We start from the raw sequence: 17,927 nt of genomic DNA, 5'->3' as shown, positions 1-17,927 counted from the left end.
GTGGTGTGCTAGAAATATTCCTTGAGTTGGAGACGGTGGAAGTAGGATTCCAGGTCACCGCAGAACTATATCATGTTCATGGGGATGGTGAGGCACAAGAAGAGGCCCCAAGATAGGACAGACACTTCTGCCGGGCTAAGAGTATAACTGGATAGATTAACAATATTGTTGGGTGAGTTAAGGGTACCACTGATGTGGCCCCTTGTGGCATGTAGGTATTTAGATAATTTAGTGTCCTTTTTCCTCTGTAAAGAAGCAAAGTGTGTGTTGTAAATGGCTTATTTAGTTTTTGTAAAGTCCAGCCATGAGAAATTTTGTGTGGAAGGTTGTTTTTTTTAATGAGAGTCTCCAGTTTTGAGAGCTCATTCTTGATCTTCTCCTTGACACCATCAAATTAGGCCTGAATAAAACCTGGGAGTGGCTGAGTCACTACAATAAGTAATTTTCTCTCTGTTGATACTCACCCCTTCTTGCCAACTGTTGGGAATGGGCCACATCGACCCTGATTGAATTGGCCTCGTTAGCACTGACCCCCCCACACTCAGTAAGGCAACTCCCATCTTTTCATGAGCTGTATATTTATACCTGCCTACTATATTTTCACTCCATGCATCCAATGAATTGAATTATAGCCCATGAAAGCTTATGCCCAAATAAATTTGTTAGTCTCTAAGGTGCCACAAAGACTCCATATTGTTTTTGCTGATACAGAGTAACACAGCTACCCCTCTGAAACCTGTAACATATTTTATTGGACCAACTCCTGTTGGTGAGAGAGAGACAAGCGTGCCTCCCTCACCAACAGAAGTTAGTCCAGTAAAAAATATTACATCACTCTTCCCTCCCCCAGTCTTGCTAATATCCTGGGACCGACATGGCTTCAACACTACATACATCTTTAACAGATGGCTATTGTCCCCGGAGGCTTCCTTCTGGTAGCCCAATTACATATTGGCCATGAAGATTTCATACTCTATTAGGGAAAAGTGCCTAATTAAGTAATCAAACACTATGAGTTGTCTCAAATATACAGAGTTGTGAAAGGCATAATTAGATATTTCTACTGTGATGTATATTTTAGTGACCAGTGTATTCTTGCCTCAGTCCTCAGGGACAGACAAAACAGAAGGAGTCAGGGGTTTGTGCATGAGTCTGTAGAGGCTCTTTATGTGCCATGCCAGAGAAGGCTTTGAATGCCACTCTTGGACACACATTCCAGAGTATGCCAAGCTCCAGCTCTGATTAGGAGATTGTTTGTGCCAAAGTCCACAAATCGGCCTTAACGATGCACGTCACAGGGTTGCACAGAGTGTAAGTGTGGGTAGAATCCAGCCCTATGAAACTATTTAATGAGTCATGAGAAAAATTCCATTGCATTTCAGCCCTCCTTTTGATCACTTGTGAGTAGGTAGCATCCTCATTAGTGATTATTTGTCTCTTTGCTATTAAAACACCTATCTTCTGATGTTATCAGTATCAAACGTGTAAGGGAAATCACAGAGCTATCATTTTGGTAATGATCTTATTTTGCTTACTCATCTTGAAAAAAAGACTGCCTGGTACAAAGATAATTTCTTCAGTGTAGGCACTGATAGCCTGTCCTCAAGTGCTCTAAGTTCCACCACTCATAGAAAATGAGCCAGATTCATCCCTCTTGTAATTCCACTGAAACCAATGGAATTACACCAGGGATTAATCTTGCCCACTGTTATGATTTAATATATTACTGAAGTAATAAAATAGTATGTGATCATGTAATTAAAGACAAGCAGCAAGGAGTCTTATGGCACCTTATAGACTAACAGATGTATTGGAGCATGAGCTTTCGTGGGTGAATACCCACTTCGTCGGATGCATGTAGTGGAAATTTCCAGGGGCAGGTATATATATGCAAGCAAGAAGCAGGCTAGAGATAACGAGGTTAATTCAATCACGGAGGATGAGGACCTCTTCTAGCAGTTGAGATGTGAAAACCAAAGGAGGAGAAACTGCTTTTGTAGTTGGCTTTTGTAGTTGGCAAGCCATTCACAGTCTTTGTTTAATCCTGAACTGATGGTGTCAAATTTGCAGATGAACTGAAGCTCAGCAGTTACTCTTTGAAGTCTGGTCCTGAAGTTTTTTTGCTGCAGGATGGCTACCTTTAATTAAAGGTAATTAAAGATAGTATTGTAATGCACACAGGCCAGGGGTGGTCATGGTGAATCAAAGTTGGTTATGTACCTCACTTTGCAACCATAACAATTTTAATGTAGTTTTTGTGTAGAGTATTTCCTAGGTTTTTAAAAAAGCAAACTAAAAAACACAAAATTCCATCACATGGAATCATACTGACACCCATTTGGGTCATCAGCAGCATAGGGACCTTTATATACACAGCACAGACCTCAGTCATGTGAGCTAACAGAGTAACTGATAATAGTTCCCTGTGGACCTGCCACAACTGCTTTTTAAAATGGGAAGTGTTAGGCAATCTTAACTTAGGCATTACTACATTCTTAACCCATAATACACTAATAATAATTCAAAATACCTAGAGTTTTTCACCAGTAGATCTCAAAGCACATTAAAAACAAAGTCACTATTATTAGCAGTGGTCAAGGTTGAAGGGATTCGGAATGTGAGACAGAACAAAACAGATGCCTGAAGGCTAAAAATAAACAAAACACTAAGTCAGTATGTATTTTTGTGCTGATCAGTTATTGCTGCACAGCACAATAGACAGCAGAGTGCTAAAATGCCATAAAAATAAAGGGGTGTAAGGCTAATGGCACAATACATTTCAAAGTTATTTTCTTCATTTTTGACTCTCTTTTGCCCTTGTCTTTAACTTACAAACCCTTCAATTTCCTCAAACACATATAAGAATAATACAGATTAATAAAAATAATAAGTCCTGATCCTGCAACCAATAGGCAAATCATCTTTTTTCATAAGAGGAATCCCACTGAGATTGCAGGATTGGAACCTATCCCTCTAAAATATTTTTTATAGGTATAGGGCCTTAAAGAGCTCTTGTATGTTCTCTTATTAAATGAATAGATTCCATGTTTAGATTCCTAATGGATAGATTCCTAATTTTCCATTCAGATTGAAGTGTGTCTAGTATTTCTAGTTATTTTGCTTAAATCAAAATGCCCAGCCATATACTGGTATGAAGGGAGGGTTCTTCCTCTATTTTATCAGCATTTACAAATACAGATCCCATCTTGCAATTCTTACTCACACAAGTAGAGCTTATTCAAGTAGTTCCCTAAACTTCAAAAAGATTACTGATATGAGTAAGGATTACTTGCATAATTAAGAGTCACACAATTGGGCCCATGATCTGGAGAAACATCTTTTATCTTCATTTGATGAAGTAAATCTGTTTAAGTAATATACATGAAACATTAGTTTGCATCTCAACTGAAAGGCAAGATGAACTCAGGACAGGAAGATCTTAGCATGTCGTCTATAGGTCAGCATCCTCAAAGTGTATCCCAGAATTCTGTCTGCCACCCTCATGCTGTTGCTACAGCTGCAAATCTGCCTTCTGTTGTTTTTGTCCCTGTTACTGGGGGACCAATGCTTCTAAATCCTCTGCTGCAGGTGGATTCATATAATCTAGCATCGCTCTGGAGACAAAAAAGCTTCTCTGATGCAAGAGGAGAAAAGCGAGATAGTATAGTGATGCCAGCCTGATAAGATACTTAGGTAGAAAAAAAAACATGTACCAAAAGAAACAGTGTGGAAGGTGACCTAATACTAAACCTTCCTTTATGGAATAGATATATTATACGCAAGGAAGGAGAAAATAAATGTGTGTGGATCAGGGCCGGCTCCAACTTTTTTGCCACCCCAAGTGGCAAAGAAGAAAAAAAAAAAAGCCGCGCAGCTTCATTTTTCGGCAGCAATTCAGCGGCCAGACTGAGGGACCCGCCACCGAAGACCCGGACGTGCCGTCCCTTTCCATTGGCCGCCCCATGCATCTGCTTCCTGCGCTGGTGCCTGGAGCCGGCCCTGGTGTGGATCAAAGTAGTGTCAGTGACATTGGCACTCCAGCCATCCAAGGTAAGAGAATGGAATCATTGAGCGGTAACTAGTATGGATTAGAAAGCAGATGTTGTACAAAGTAAAATATTATTGATATCCACATGAACTCCAGAAGTGTCCAAACCACTTGTTTTTCCCCAGGAATCTTTACAAAGAGGCATGGGGTTGGGAGAACTTCTTAACAAAAGTGTCATTTGCCCATCAGATTTTGATAATCTTCCTAGCCACTTCTCCTCTGTTCTTATCTCTAACAATTAATGAACTACATCATTACTGTCTGAACTGACTTTATGGAAACACTCCATGCCAAGGCCTTTACAAGCACTACGCAGCCAGCCTAGCCTGCTCCCTTCTCTTATACTATATGACAACTATGCTCATTGGAAAGGCAATGCGATCACAATGAGTGTGCACGGTAATAAGTATAAAGACTATACAGATAAATCCCAGTTATCTGAAATTTGGCTTTCCCCTAAACCCAAATTTATTTATGAACTGAAATGCCAATTGCCCAAAACCTCAGTGTTTTGGATGTCTCTTCAGACATCTAGACAATCAGAGCTTACCTGTGGTACATCCATGTAGTATAATTTTTATTGCGTTACATGGAAAGAAATCATGAACATGTAGTATAAACTGAGCATGACTTTGGAAGTGCAGCAGTTTTGTGCTAGGAGAATATTGATTTCCCATAATTTAACCAAAAGACATTCATATAGTCTTATTTAAATTAACTCAGAAGTGGAAAAGTTCAGAGTGTAAGTGAAGGAAGAACAGTACCCACAGTTTTTAAAATCACAGCAAAGAACTATAGATTCAAAAATTATTAATCAAACATTATGAAAACACGGTGTGATATTAGCTTAAAATTTTTGCTAAAGTGAAATTACTTTCATTACCTTATGCATTTTAGCAATGTCCAGAGATTTGACAATTCTGCTGAATTGCTGAAGACCAAGCTCCTCCAGTTGAAAAGTGGCCAAATAGCAAATAACTGTCAAAAGACATATATATTTAAAATACAATGGACAATGTGCTACAGAAAGTATTTATATTCATTACACTTTTGGATTTTGACCATGGCTGAAACCAAATCATATGACTCACTTTTGGCACTTTAATAACTTTGAAATATTTTTTCACTTTTGTCTGTATAACTGGGCTATATAATGACTGCAATTAAAAAGATACCCCTGTTTATCTTATCACAGTAGACTCTCAGATATTATAGTATCAGAGGGGTAGCCGTGTTAGTCTGGATCTGTAAAAGCAACAGAAAGTCCTGTGGCACCTTTCAGACTAACAGATGTATTGGAGCATAAGCTTTCATGGGTGAATACCCACTTCACTCACAAAAGCTTATGCTCCAATACATATGTTAGTCTTAAAGTGTCACAGGACTCTCTGTTGCTTTTTTCAAATACTATAGTTATTTCCTATTTTGTGCCAGATTCTCAGCTGGTGTAAATCAATATAGCTCCACTGGAATTACACAGGCTGAAGATCTGGTCTTTTAACTACAGAAAAATACAAAACAAACCCGGGGATAGCAGCGGGATAGCCTTCAGACAATAGAAAATTTGCATATTTGGAAGTTAAGAAGCTCTGTAGGGCTAAAGCAAAACTCCTAAAGATGTTCTATGCCTCGCAGGAACAGAACTTAAGCCAGGGCAAGGTGTTGGGGAGAAAAGGGACCAAATGGGTCCTAAGTACCACTGGTCAAAAAATTTCTGACAGAATGTTTTTCTGTTGGAAATGCTGTTCCTTTGGAACCAAAACTTTTTGTGGGAATGTATTGCTTTCAATTAAGTTTTGCTCTTGTAAAAGGAAGGAAAGCATTTTGATAAGCTCAAAGCATTCCATTTATACTTTTTCAGAATGGGACATTTCAACTTGTCATTTCAATACAACTTTTCATCTTGAAGTTTATTCTTTTAGGTAGAAATTTTTTAAAATAGTTTAAATCTAAATGTAACATTTCAATTGATCCAAAACATTTTTCCCCCCAAAAAATATTGTTTCATGTGAAATTGCAGTCCCACACAGTTCTCGTCCTAAGCAAATAGGGGCCAATGAAGGAAGAGGCAGAGAAGTGTAGAGTTGTCCCCAGAACTGGCAGAAGCTTCTATGGTGTTTCTCTGATCCTGTGAAGCTAAGGAACCCTTGTAGCACAGTGATAACCCTGAGGAACATACTAAGTTTTAGTTGATTTGCCCATAGTGCAGTATCTCAGATACCACAGCATGGTAACTTAGTACATCTTACCAATGTGCTGGAGGCAACTCAGTGTATGGTAATAGAGTTTCAATCCTCCGTTTCAGCATAGCAACGCATTTATGTGGTCTTAGTGGAATATAGATAAATCTACTCACATATAGCAACAGCCATGATAAGCAGCTTTGATAATCTAAGTGTCAATGAAGCTTGGCCAGGAGCATGACAAGCAGCTTAGAAAAATCTAAGCCAATGACCTTTAGACTCTCAACTTGTTGATAAGGGAAAATATTTAGGGATACCCCCCTACACACACTTCCCTTTGATTAATGGAGGTCTATGACAGGACCAGTCCTGCCAATCCAATAACAGCAATACTCAGCTTAATGGTAAAATTTGTGTGCTTCAGACACTGAAGCATAAGCCTTTTGTTTATGATGGAGAAGTGTGGATATTTAGGTATCATTTAAAATGTTCTTGGATGTACAATGAATCTGAATCATGATTGTTGAGGTTCACATTTAGCTATTCATTTCCTGAACTTGAAGGTTTTCATAAATTTGCTTAAGTTTCTGAGGCCCAGGATGGGTCTCAGATTGTTTCTCTTCTGGGCATTAGGAAATATCTGGAGTAAAATGCCTACCCTTGGTGCAACAGAGGAACCGCATCTATAGTCCCCTTTGTGAATGGATCTTATTTCCTCCCATAGAAGTTTCTCGTGAGAGGGAGATGGAAGTGAGAAGGTCTGGTGTAAAATGTGATTGAGTAACTGCCTCTGATGGTATCTAGTACCCAGCAATATAAAGTGAACTTGCACCAGGCATCCTAGAAGGTCAAGAGATGTGATCCAAATTGCACAGATAGAAGTGTGTGGCTTTCAACTGTCTTGCCCACAATGTTGCATGGCCACCAGCAGCAGGACAATATGCAGTCTGTATCATGGACTTTTTGCAGGAGCAATCCTGGAAAAGGTAGAAGATTGGTATCTTCTCTGGGATTGAGTGCTCTGCTATTGCTGAACAGAAGGATACTGCCTGTGGAACTGAAACAACATATAAAGAATTTTCTTTTCTGAAGCAATGAGGACTGGAAAAGACCTAGAGACTGGGCTTTAATGCTCTTGGTTTTAATTTCTGCAGAATCTTATCCATTTTATTACTAAAATGAGCTGAAGCCTCAAACTGGAGTTCTTCCATGAGTTTTTGGGACTCTGCAGCAAGGCCTGATGACCATTAATATCTCCTTAGAGCAATGCCAGTGGCCATAGCTCTGGTAATAGTCTGAAGTGTCATAAACTGCCCTCAGCATGTCCTGGGTATATCTATCTTCAGTGACCAAACTTTGTCGCTTCCCTTGGTTCATCTGATAAGGAGTACTGAATAGGGTTATTGGAGTCCCATAACACATAGTTATATCTGAACATGAGAGTTAGTAGTTTGCCACTTGGCAACCCAGACATGGAAAAGTAAACTTTTCTTCTAATGGAATCTAGTCTACATCCTTCTCTATGTAAAGGGAGCAGTCACGGATGCTCTGTTACTTTTAGATAATTCCTGGGCTGTTGAGATCAGCATGGAATCAGCTAATTGATAATTGGCCTTCTGAAGGTATAGGATATATACAATCCACCCTTTTTGATACTAGTGGTGAGGGCACAGAAAAGAGCCAAATGTCTTCTGCTGGCTTGAATAGTCTTGGGAGATTAGGAAAAGTGACTTTGTCTTTTGTCTGCAATTCCATGATGTCAAAAAGGGCATCAGATGGTGCAGACCCCTCAGTCTGTAACTAAAGGGTATTAGTAATTCTCCCTATCAGCTCCTGAAATTGCTTTTGTTCATCATGAGGAGAGACAAAGTCCTAGTTTGATCCTCAGGTGACATACCACTGGTATAATACTTGATGGCTGACTGCTCCACTTTTTCTGAAGAAGTCTCCTCACAGTTATCATACACATGCCACTCTTTTTGGGGAGGCAATGCTGCCAGCGCCAACAGCGCTGGTTTTATCTGCGCTGATTGAACCATGGGCATTTTTGAAGGTGTAGGGCCTGAGATAAGGTCCATACCAGGAAAGCCCTCAGTGCCAAAGAAGGTTCCTCTGGGAGAGGATCAGTGTTGATGTTCTTGATGGTGCTGAACTCGGTGCTGTAGTGGTTTTGGTAGCATAAAGTAAATACTTAAACCCCTGAAAGGTCAAGAAAACTGTGCACTGGGACACTACAAGAACCTCTCATTGACTTAGGAACCTAAGTCTCATTTTTAAAAGTGACTTAAACCATATTGTAGTCTAAGTCAGTTAAGCATTACAATGCTGAATGGAGCAATGCCTAGTAAATACCTTTAAAAATCTGGGCCTAATAATAAAATAGGCTAACTAGCTCACAGAAGAGAGAGAATTCTGTTTAGCTGTCTGTGTCAGTGGTAAAGGATCTCAGGTGGTCATCCTAGCATGTGAGTGCTCCTGTAAGACCCCTCTCTCAGCAGACATGGCTATGCTATACAATTCTGCAGTGCGATGATAGAAGTGCTAGACCCCGAAAGTGGGACAGCACAGAGGCTGCTGAAGAAATTTTTTAAGTGAAATCTGCACCACCTGGACACTTTATTTTCTTGTAGTGATGGACAGGACCATGTATGTCAACTGTACCATCGGACTAACTTTCAGTCAAATTCTGCAGTCCTTATTCAGGCAAAACTCCCATCACTGGGAGTTTGGATTGAGAAAGAATTTCAGATTTGGCCTTTAGGATCACTGGTCAATGACCAAGTCTTTATATTTTGTACAGCACTGAGCAAAATGATAATGCTTAACATGTAATCTAATCATAACACTTGAACAACTGAAATAATGCATCTCTCTAATGTTCCATAGTTATACTACATTATGTAGTGTAAAAGAATACCTACCCACATAGAGATTGCGCTCAGAAAACAGGCAATGCTTCCCATCCCGAACAAAAAATGCATTGACTACTATGTCCAATAAAGGTTTATATTCAATACATCCAGCTAGAGTCTCCAACACAAATGCTCCATCTGTCACCTTAAGGGTCTAGAGGGATACCAAAATAAATAAATAAATAAATAAATAATGAGTACGGATGAATGAATTCAGAGAACAAACTATTACATCAAACAGCACTGACTGAGGTGGAGGAGGCATAATTATTTAAAAAATGCATACAACTAAGAAATTAATAGCCTCTGTAAAGCAAAATTAAAAGAAAAAAACCTTTGACTTGCAGTTAATCTGCTGACATGCATTTATCAAAAAACCTCAAATGATGTGTGAAAGTCAACAGTTAATGCAAATAAAATGTAAATGTAATGTAAAATATAATCTTTGAACTATGATCAATGACTAACTCACCCAATAGAATGGGGAACCTCCAATGAGATTTTACTCTTGCAGGGGGAAATTCATATTACCTACATGATGCCAAGTAATGTGGCTGTATGCAGGTAAAGCGTGTGTAGTCTGCGAAGGTGAAATCAAGCCCAGAATCAGGGCAGGGGCCCTGGGAAGTACCCCTCTGAGGTTGCTACTTCAACCTATAGGATGGAGAAAGTGGCCAGAGGCCACCATACCATTCATTCTGCATGTGCAAGACCCAGGATCCTTGTTAATGCAGATTCTGTGCATATTACCTCATTGGTCTCCATAGTCACTGTGATATGATGCTCCATATTCTTTATGGAAATACGCTTATGATATGAATATGGCATAACTAAAATATATTTTATGCAAGATGGCTCATGTAAGATATCATTGGAAAGATTATGATTTACTGAATGTGATTATCCAATTTGTATGCATGTATCATTTCCGTATCTGGAGTTAGGAATATTGACTATGTTACAATTACAACTGTGGTTATGCTTGCAGACACACCCACCAGATAGTAAGCAATCAGCCTTAATGGGCGATTAGGAAAAAGACAACAGGTCTTCGAAGATGTGGATCCCCCTCATCTTCCAGGAGTTCCTTCCTGTGGACATTGCAAATAAACCTGGTTTCATGGTTGCTTTGACACTGCAAGGTCAGGTGATTCTCATAGACTCATAGACTCATAGACTCTAGGACTGGAAGGGACCTCGAGAGGTCATCGAGTCCAGTCCCCTGCCCTCATGGCAGGACCAAATACTGTCTAGACCATCCCTAATAGACATTTATCTAACCTACTCTTAAATATCTCCAGCGATGGAGATTCCACAACTTCCCTAGGCAATCTATTCCAGTGTTTAACTACCCTGACAGTTAGGAACTTTTTCCTAATGTCCAACCTAAATCTCCCTTGCTGCAGTTTAAGCCCATTGCTTCTTGTTCTATCATTGGAGGCTAAGGTGAACAAGTTTTCTCCCTCCTCCTGATGACACCCTTTTAGATACCTGAAAACTGATATCAGGTCCCCTCTCAGTCTTCTCTTTTCCAAACTAAATAAACCCAATTCCTTCAGCCTTCCTTCATAGGTCATGTTCTCAAGACCTTTAATCATTCTTGTCGCTCTTCTCTGGACCCTCTCCAATTTCTCCACATCTTTCTTGAAATGCGGTGCCCAGAACTGGACACAATACTCCAGTTGAGGCCTAACCAGCGCAGAGTAAAGCAGAAGAATGACTTCTCGTGTCTTGTTTATAACACACCTGTTAATGCATCCCAGAATCATGTTTGCTTTTTTTGCAACAGTATCACACTGTTCACTCATATTAAGCTTGTGGTCCACTATGACCCCTAGATCTCTTTCTGCCGTACTCCTTCCTAGACAGTCTCTTCCCATTCTGTATGTGTGAAACTGATTGTTCCTTCCTAAGTGGAGCACTTTGCATTTATCTTTATTGAACTTCATCCTGTTTACCTCAGACCATTTCTCCAATTTGTCCAGATCATTTTGAATTTTGACCCTGTCCTCCAGAGCAGTTGCAATCCCTCCCAGTTTGGTATCATCCGCAAACTTAATAAGTATCAGAGGGTAGCCGTGTTAGTCTGGATCTGTAAAAGCAGCAAAGAATCCTGTGGCACCTTATAGACTAACAGACGTTTTGGAGCATGAGCTTTCGTGGGTGAATACCCACTTCCTCAGATGCATGTAATGGAAATATCCAGGGGCAGGTATATATATGTGTGCTAGCAAGCAAGCTAGAGATAACAAGGTCAGTTCAATCAGGGAGGATGAGGCCCTGTTCTAGCAGTTGAGGTGTGAAAACCAAGAGAGGAGAAACTGGTTCTGTAATTGGCAAGCCATTCACAGTCTTTGTTCAATCCTGAGCTGATGGTGTCAAATTTGCAGATGAACTGAAGCTCAGCAGTTTCTCTTTGAAGTCTGGTCCTGAAGTTTTTTTGCTGCAGGATGGCCACCTTAAGGTCTGCTATAGTGTGGCCAGGGAGGTTGAAGTGCTCTCTTACAGGTTTTTGTATATTGCCATTCCTAATGTCTGATTTGTGTCCATTTATCCTTTTCCGTAGAGACTGTCCAGTTTGGCCGATGTACATAGCAGAGGGGCATTGCTGGCATATGATGGCGTATATTACATTGGTGGATGTGCAGGTGAATGAACCAGTGATGGTGTGGCTGATCTGGTTAGGAGCTAGAGATAACAAGGTCAGTTCAATCAGGGAGGATGAGGCCCTGTTCTAGCAGTTGAGGTGTGAAAACCAAGAGAGGAGAAACTGGTTCTGTAATTGGCAAGCCATTCACAGTCTTTGTTCAATCCTGAGCTGATGGTGTCAAATTTGCAGATGAACTGAAGCTCAGCAGTTTCTCTTTGAAGTCTGGTCCTGAAGTTTTTTTGCTGCAGGATGGCCACCTTAAGGTCTGCTATAGTGTGGCCAGGGAGGTTGAAGTGCTCTCCTACAGGTTTTTGTATATTGCCATTCCTAATGTCTGATTTGTGTCCATTTATCCTTTTCCGTAGAGACTGTCCAGTTTGGCCGATGTACATAGCAGAGGGGCATTGCTGGCATATGATGGCGTATATTACATTGGTGGATGTGCAGGTGAATGAACCAGTGATGGTGTGGCTGATCTGGTTAGGTTAATAAGCGTACTTTCTATGCCAACATCTAAATCGTTGATGAAGATATTGAACAGAACCGGTCCCAAAACAGACCCCTGCGGAACCCCACTTGTTATACCTTTCCAGCAGGATTGGGAGCCATTAACAACTACTCTCTGAGTACGGTTATCCAGCCAGTTATGCACCCACCTTATAGTAGCCCCATCTAAATTGTACTTTCCTAGCTTATCTATAAGAATATCATGCGAAACTGTATCAAATGCCTTACTAAAGTCTAGGTATATCACATCCACCGCTTCTCCCTTATCCACAAGGCTCGTTATCCTATCAAAGAACGTTATCAGATTAGTTTGACACGATTTGTTCTTTACAAATCCATGCTGGCTATTCCCTATCACCTTACCACCTTCCAAGTGTTTGCAGATGATTTCTTTGATTACCTGCTCCATTATCTTCCCTGGCACAGAAGTTAAACTAACTGGTCTGTAGTTTCCTGGGTTGTTTTTATTTCCCTTTTTATAGATGGGCACTATATTTGCCCCCTTCCAGTCTTCTGGAATCTCCCCCGTCTCCCATGATTTCCCAAAGATAATAGCTAGAGGCTCAGATACCTCCTCTATTAACTCCTTGAGTATTCTAGGATGCATTTCGTCAGGCCCTGGTGACTTGCAGGCATCTAACTTTTCTAAGTGATTTTTTACTTGCTCTTTCCTTATTTTCTCTTCTAAACCTACCCTCTTCCTGTAAGCATTCACTATACTAGACATTCCTTCAGACTTCTCAGTGAAGACCGAAACAAAGAAGTCATTAAGCATCTCTGCCATTTCCACGTCTCCCGTTACTGTTACCCCCTCCTCATTGAGCAGTGGGCCTACCCTGTCCTTGGTCTTCCTCTTGCTTCTAATGTATTGATAAAAAGTCTTCTTGTTTCCCTTTATTCCCATAGCTAGTTTGAGTTCATTTTGTGCCTTTGCTTTTCTAATCTTGCCTCTGCATTCCTGTGTTTTTTGCCTATATTCATCCTTCGTGATTCATCTTCGTGATAATGTCACCTGGTTAAAAAGTACTACTTTGGACACTGCTGGTACTTTTCCACTGGAAACAAAGGTTTCCTGCCTTATGTAAATTCTATTTAATGCTGGGGAGTAAGGTAAACAGGACTCTTCTCCATTGCCTTCCTGCCCAAGAAGAAAGACAGCTGAAAGTACCTGAAGAGACAAAGGAACTGAGCTGAGGGAAAGGAACGGGTTGAGTCTAGTCTATAAAGAGAAATAACTGGAACTCTAAGCTACAGAAACTCTGCAACTTGTCTAAAACAACAGTTGGGGTGAGAAATTTACATTTTGTAACCTGTTTCTTGAGTGTATTAAGCATAGCTTGCATGTTTTGTTTTATTTGTTCAGTAATCTGTTTTGCTCTGTTTGCTATCCCTTATCACTTAAAATATATCTTGTATAGTTAATAAACTTGTTTTTAGTTTATTTCAAAACCCAGCTTGTGCAATTCACACGTGGTGGGTGGGGGGAGCAAAAAGCTGTGCATATCTCACTCTACACTGTGAGAGAGTAAATTTTTATGAGCTTGCGCTGTGCAGATCTTTCTATACGGCACAAGACAATATTATTTTGGGTTTACTCCCTAAAGGGGGTGTGCACTTGAGTGCTGGAAAATTTCCTAGCTGAATCTTCCCATAGAGAGCGGTCTGCAGACTCTGGGTGATTCTACGGCTGGTGCGTCCCTACCTGTGTGTGTGTGCTACCAGGGGCTGGAGAGCCTGATTCAGCAAAACAGAGAGAGGGAGCCCAGGCTAGTGGAGCAGGCAGGTTCAGTGAAACCCCAGTACAGCAGGTGGCATCCCAGATGGGGGGGTGTCCAACCCATCACAGTCACCTGCCTGGAAACCCTTTGTGCAATATACAGAAGGTTCAGAGGCCCCCTTGCATGGACACTCTACCTGTGTTTCCCACTCACAACCCCACTGCAAGGTTTAAGTGGCATGGAGGGATCTGTGGTGGTGAATTGCATAGATGAATTTCATGCTGAACAACCTTTTAAATGCATTTTATTATATTGAAAATATTTCCATTCTAAACCACCTTTGGAATATTGTAATAGTCTGATGCCCAGTACAATTTTCTATTAAACAAATTACAAGGAGGGCAACTGATTTGGGGAAGAGTGCCAGGGAAATAATGCTTCCTTGGTTTAGAGATACTAGCAAGAAGCAAACAAAGCTAAATGCATCTTCTGAAAAGATATAGTCCAGATTTTGATTTCTCCTTCTCAGTGGTAATGCTCCTTGTTTATGGAGATAATTGGTCATTTTTAAGTGTCAATATGACTCTGTTGGTACAAAATAATGTGTGCAAGTCCAATTATTATTAGGACATGGGCTCATACCAGAGCTGGCACTGTAAATCATTGGGAGCTATTGGAACTGTGGTGGCAGACTGCCTTTCAATGAGATGTTAAATCGAGGCTTCTGCTGCCTGTTTTTCAAAGATGTGTTTGTAGAAGTTAAAGATCTCATGGTAACTTTTAAAAAGAGAAAGGGATAATCTTATTGAGAGAGGGCCAATGTGCTCTCACTCTCTCAATAAGCATGTTCTAATGTCTAAGGCTCTATGAGCTATTCTTCAAAATGGCTTCTCTGTCAGTTCTCCACTTGTAAGCAGCATTGTTAATGCCTGCCTTGAGGGGTGGGAACAGGGGAATTGCTACGCTGCATTAGACTAGTGGTCCACCTCATCCAGTAGTCTGTCTCTGACAGCAGAGTGAAAGTGTGACTCCTATTCTTCTGCAGTGACTACCATCAAGTTCAAGAGTGGCATTGCTGGGCTTTGGAAAAGAGCCATGCCAAACACCTCCTGAAATATAATTATGCTCATCACAACACAGGGCCTTGAAAGTGAGGACAAATAAATGGTAGGGCTTTAAAGTATAGTTCTAATCTGAAAAATCAGTTTATAAAAATGGTGCTGTGAAGTTCCAGGTTTATTTTCTTTTACTGTCTTTCAGATTAAATATATTCAGTGAACACATTAAAAAATGTGTTTTTTTTACCTGCCATCCCTGAAAACTCAGCCTAGGTTCTCAGAGTGAAGCTGGGTACTTTTTTTCTTGTGGATCATCGCTAATAAAAATTCTGCAGGCCAATTTATAAACTCAGGTATACTCCTGCAGTCTCCTTACACTCACTGAGGTTGCACAAGTGCAACTGATTAGCTCTGGGGTTGGAATTTAGCAAAGAGTCTGTCAGTGGTACACAAGTAGAAATAGAGTCCTGCTCAGTTCTTCTCAGCTTTATTGACTTTGCAGGGCTAATAGGAGTTAAAAAATAGTAAAAAAAAAGTATTTTTGTCAATGAAGTCAGCAAATATGATTCTAAATACATATTGCAAAAAGATCTGTTGAGTAAGAAGGTGCATAGTAGAACCACACTTGAAATTTGCTGCATGACCATAGGGATCATGTAACTTTAAAAAGTCCTGCCAGCAGCTAGGGGCTGGAGTCAGCATAAGTGAGACCTCAGCTGCACCCTTAATCAAGGCTCTGCCCAAAGAGTAGTTAAAAGAAGAGAGAAGGGCAGAGGACACACTTGGGAAAGAAGGAGCCAACATGGGAAAGATGGCAATGAGGAGACATACAAAAAACTAGAGAAGTGGATGGAAAATTAAAAGATGAGGAAATTAATATTAGTATTGTGGGTTCCATCCTGCAAGGTGCTGAGAACTCCTGTGAAGTACTTAGCACCCTCAACTTCTACTGACACCTTCCAGGACCAAGATCTATGTAGTTTCTTTCAGCTACTGGTCTATTAACTTAATAGTTTAATAGGATTGATAGGAAAAACTCAGAAATCTAACCTCCTCACTGAAGATCTGTAAAGCCGTTTAGCCCCAGATTATACTCCATCATTTGAAAGAGTGTATTTGAAGGGAATTCTCCCTACGAGGCAAAAATGAAATTAACATCCTCAAGAGAAAAAATAAGAGGACATCAGTAAGGCTCCAATAATAAGCACTCTCCAGTCTCCCTCAATCCTTGTGAGCAAAAAATACTGGAACCTCCATTTGTCTAAAATCATGATATTCAACTTATTAGTGCATGAAACGCTCTGAGATGCCCTGAGTAGAAAAGGTAATGTATAAAACCAATTTTACTCTATTTACTTTTGAAGGAGAAAGAGCAGTAGGAAAAATGATGAAACAGGAAGAGATCCACAAACAGCATAAGACGGAAGTGCTTAAAGTGTGACTTGGAGGCCATATAAAATCTAGCACATACAGAACACCAGGGAATGAGCAAATGCTGTGCTCTGATGAGCAGTTATTCTACAGTGTACGTGTGCAATCACCTGCCTCCATTTACTGTACTTCTTCCGAAGCCCTGAATTAATAGGGGCAGAGACAAAAGATAGTTCCAGTTCAGAAATTACCTTCTGTGATGAGATAACTGGCTCTGTGGATGAGGGAAAAGCAGTGGACGTGTTATTTCTTGACTTCAGCAAAGCTTTTGACACGGTCTCTCACAGTATTCTTGCCAGCAAGTTAAAGAATATGGTCTGGATGAATGGAGGGTAGAAAGCTGGTTAGATCGTCGGGCTCAGTGGGTAGTGATCAATGGCTCCATGTCTAGTTGGCAGCTGGTATCGAGCGGAGTGCCTCAAGGGTCGGTCCTGGGACCAGTTTTGTTCAATATCTTCATTAATGATCTGGAGGATGGCGTGGACTGCACCCTCAGTAAGTTTGCAGATGACACTCAACTGGGAGGAATGGTAGATACGCTGGAGGGTAGGGACAGGATATAGAGGGACCTAGACAAATTAGAGGATTGGGCCAAAAGAAATTTGATGAGGTTCGACAAGGACAAGTGCAGAGTCCTGCACTTAGGAGGGAAGAATCCCATGCATTGCCACAGACTAGGGACCGAATGGCTAGGCAGCAGCTCTGCAGAAAAGGATGTAGGGGTTACAGTGGATGAGAAGCTGGATGTGAGTCAACGGTGTGCCCTTGTTGCCAAGAAGGCTAACGGCATTTTGGGCTGTATCAGTAGGGGCACTGCCAGCAGATCCAGGGACGTGATCATTCCCCTCTATTTGACATTGGTGAGGCCTCATCTGGAGTACTGTGCCCAATTTTGGGCCCCACACTACAAGAAGGATGTGGAAAAATTGGAAAGAGTCCAGTGGAGGACAACAAAAATGATTAGGTGACTGGAGCACATGACTAATGAGGAGAGGCTGAGGGAACTGGGATTGTTTAGTCTGCAGAAGAGAAGAATAGGAGGGGATTTGATAGCTGCTTTCAACTACCGGAGAGGGGGTTCCAAAGAGGATGGATCTAGACTGTTCTCAGTGGTACCAGATGACAGAACAAGGAGTAATGGTCTCAAGTTGCAGTGGGGGAGGTTTAGATTGGATATTAGGAAAAACGTTTTCACTAGGAGGGCGGTGAAGCACTGAATTGGGTTACCTAGGGAGGTGGTGGAATCTCCTTCCTTAGATGTTTTTAAGGTCAGGCTTGACAAAGCCCTGGCTGGGATGATTTAGTTAGGGACTGGTCCTGCTTTGAGCAGGGGGTTGGCCTAGATGACCTCCTGAGGTCCCTTCCAACCCTGATATTCTATGATTCTACAGAAAAAGAAATGATGCACTTATCTGCACCA

The 17,927-nt window shown here is 40.9% G+C and overlaps 1 protein-coding gene across 2 annotated transcripts in view; it reads right to left on the bottom strand.

Moving 5' to 3' along the window:
• CFAP99 (cilia and flagella associated protein 99) overlaps nucleotides 1-17,927 on the bottom strand; it is a 92,631-nt gene that overhangs the window by 59,496 nt on the left and 15,208 nt on the right. For both annotated transcript variants that reach the window (XM_030565192.1, XM_030565191.1), the window contains 2 exons: nucleotides 9,153-9,297; nucleotides 4,932-5,026 (listed from right to left, as the gene is read on the bottom strand). In XM_030565192.1, the coding sequence (XP_030421052.1) occupies nucleotides 4,932-5,026; nucleotides 9,153-9,297 (240 nt within the window). The remainder of the gene's footprint in view (nucleotides 1-4,931; nucleotides 5,027-9,152; nucleotides 9,298-17,927) is intronic.

This window comes from Gopherus evgoodei, chromosome 5 (genome assembly GCF_007399415.2).
Source record: "Gopherus evgoodei ecotype Sinaloan lineage chromosome 5, rGopEvg1_v1.p, whole genome shotgun sequence".
NCBI lineage: Eukaryota > Metazoa > Chordata > Testudines > Testudinidae > Gopherus > Gopherus evgoodei.
Note: the sequence above shows the minus strand (reverse complement) of the source record. Positions and strands in the feature narration are given on the sequence as shown.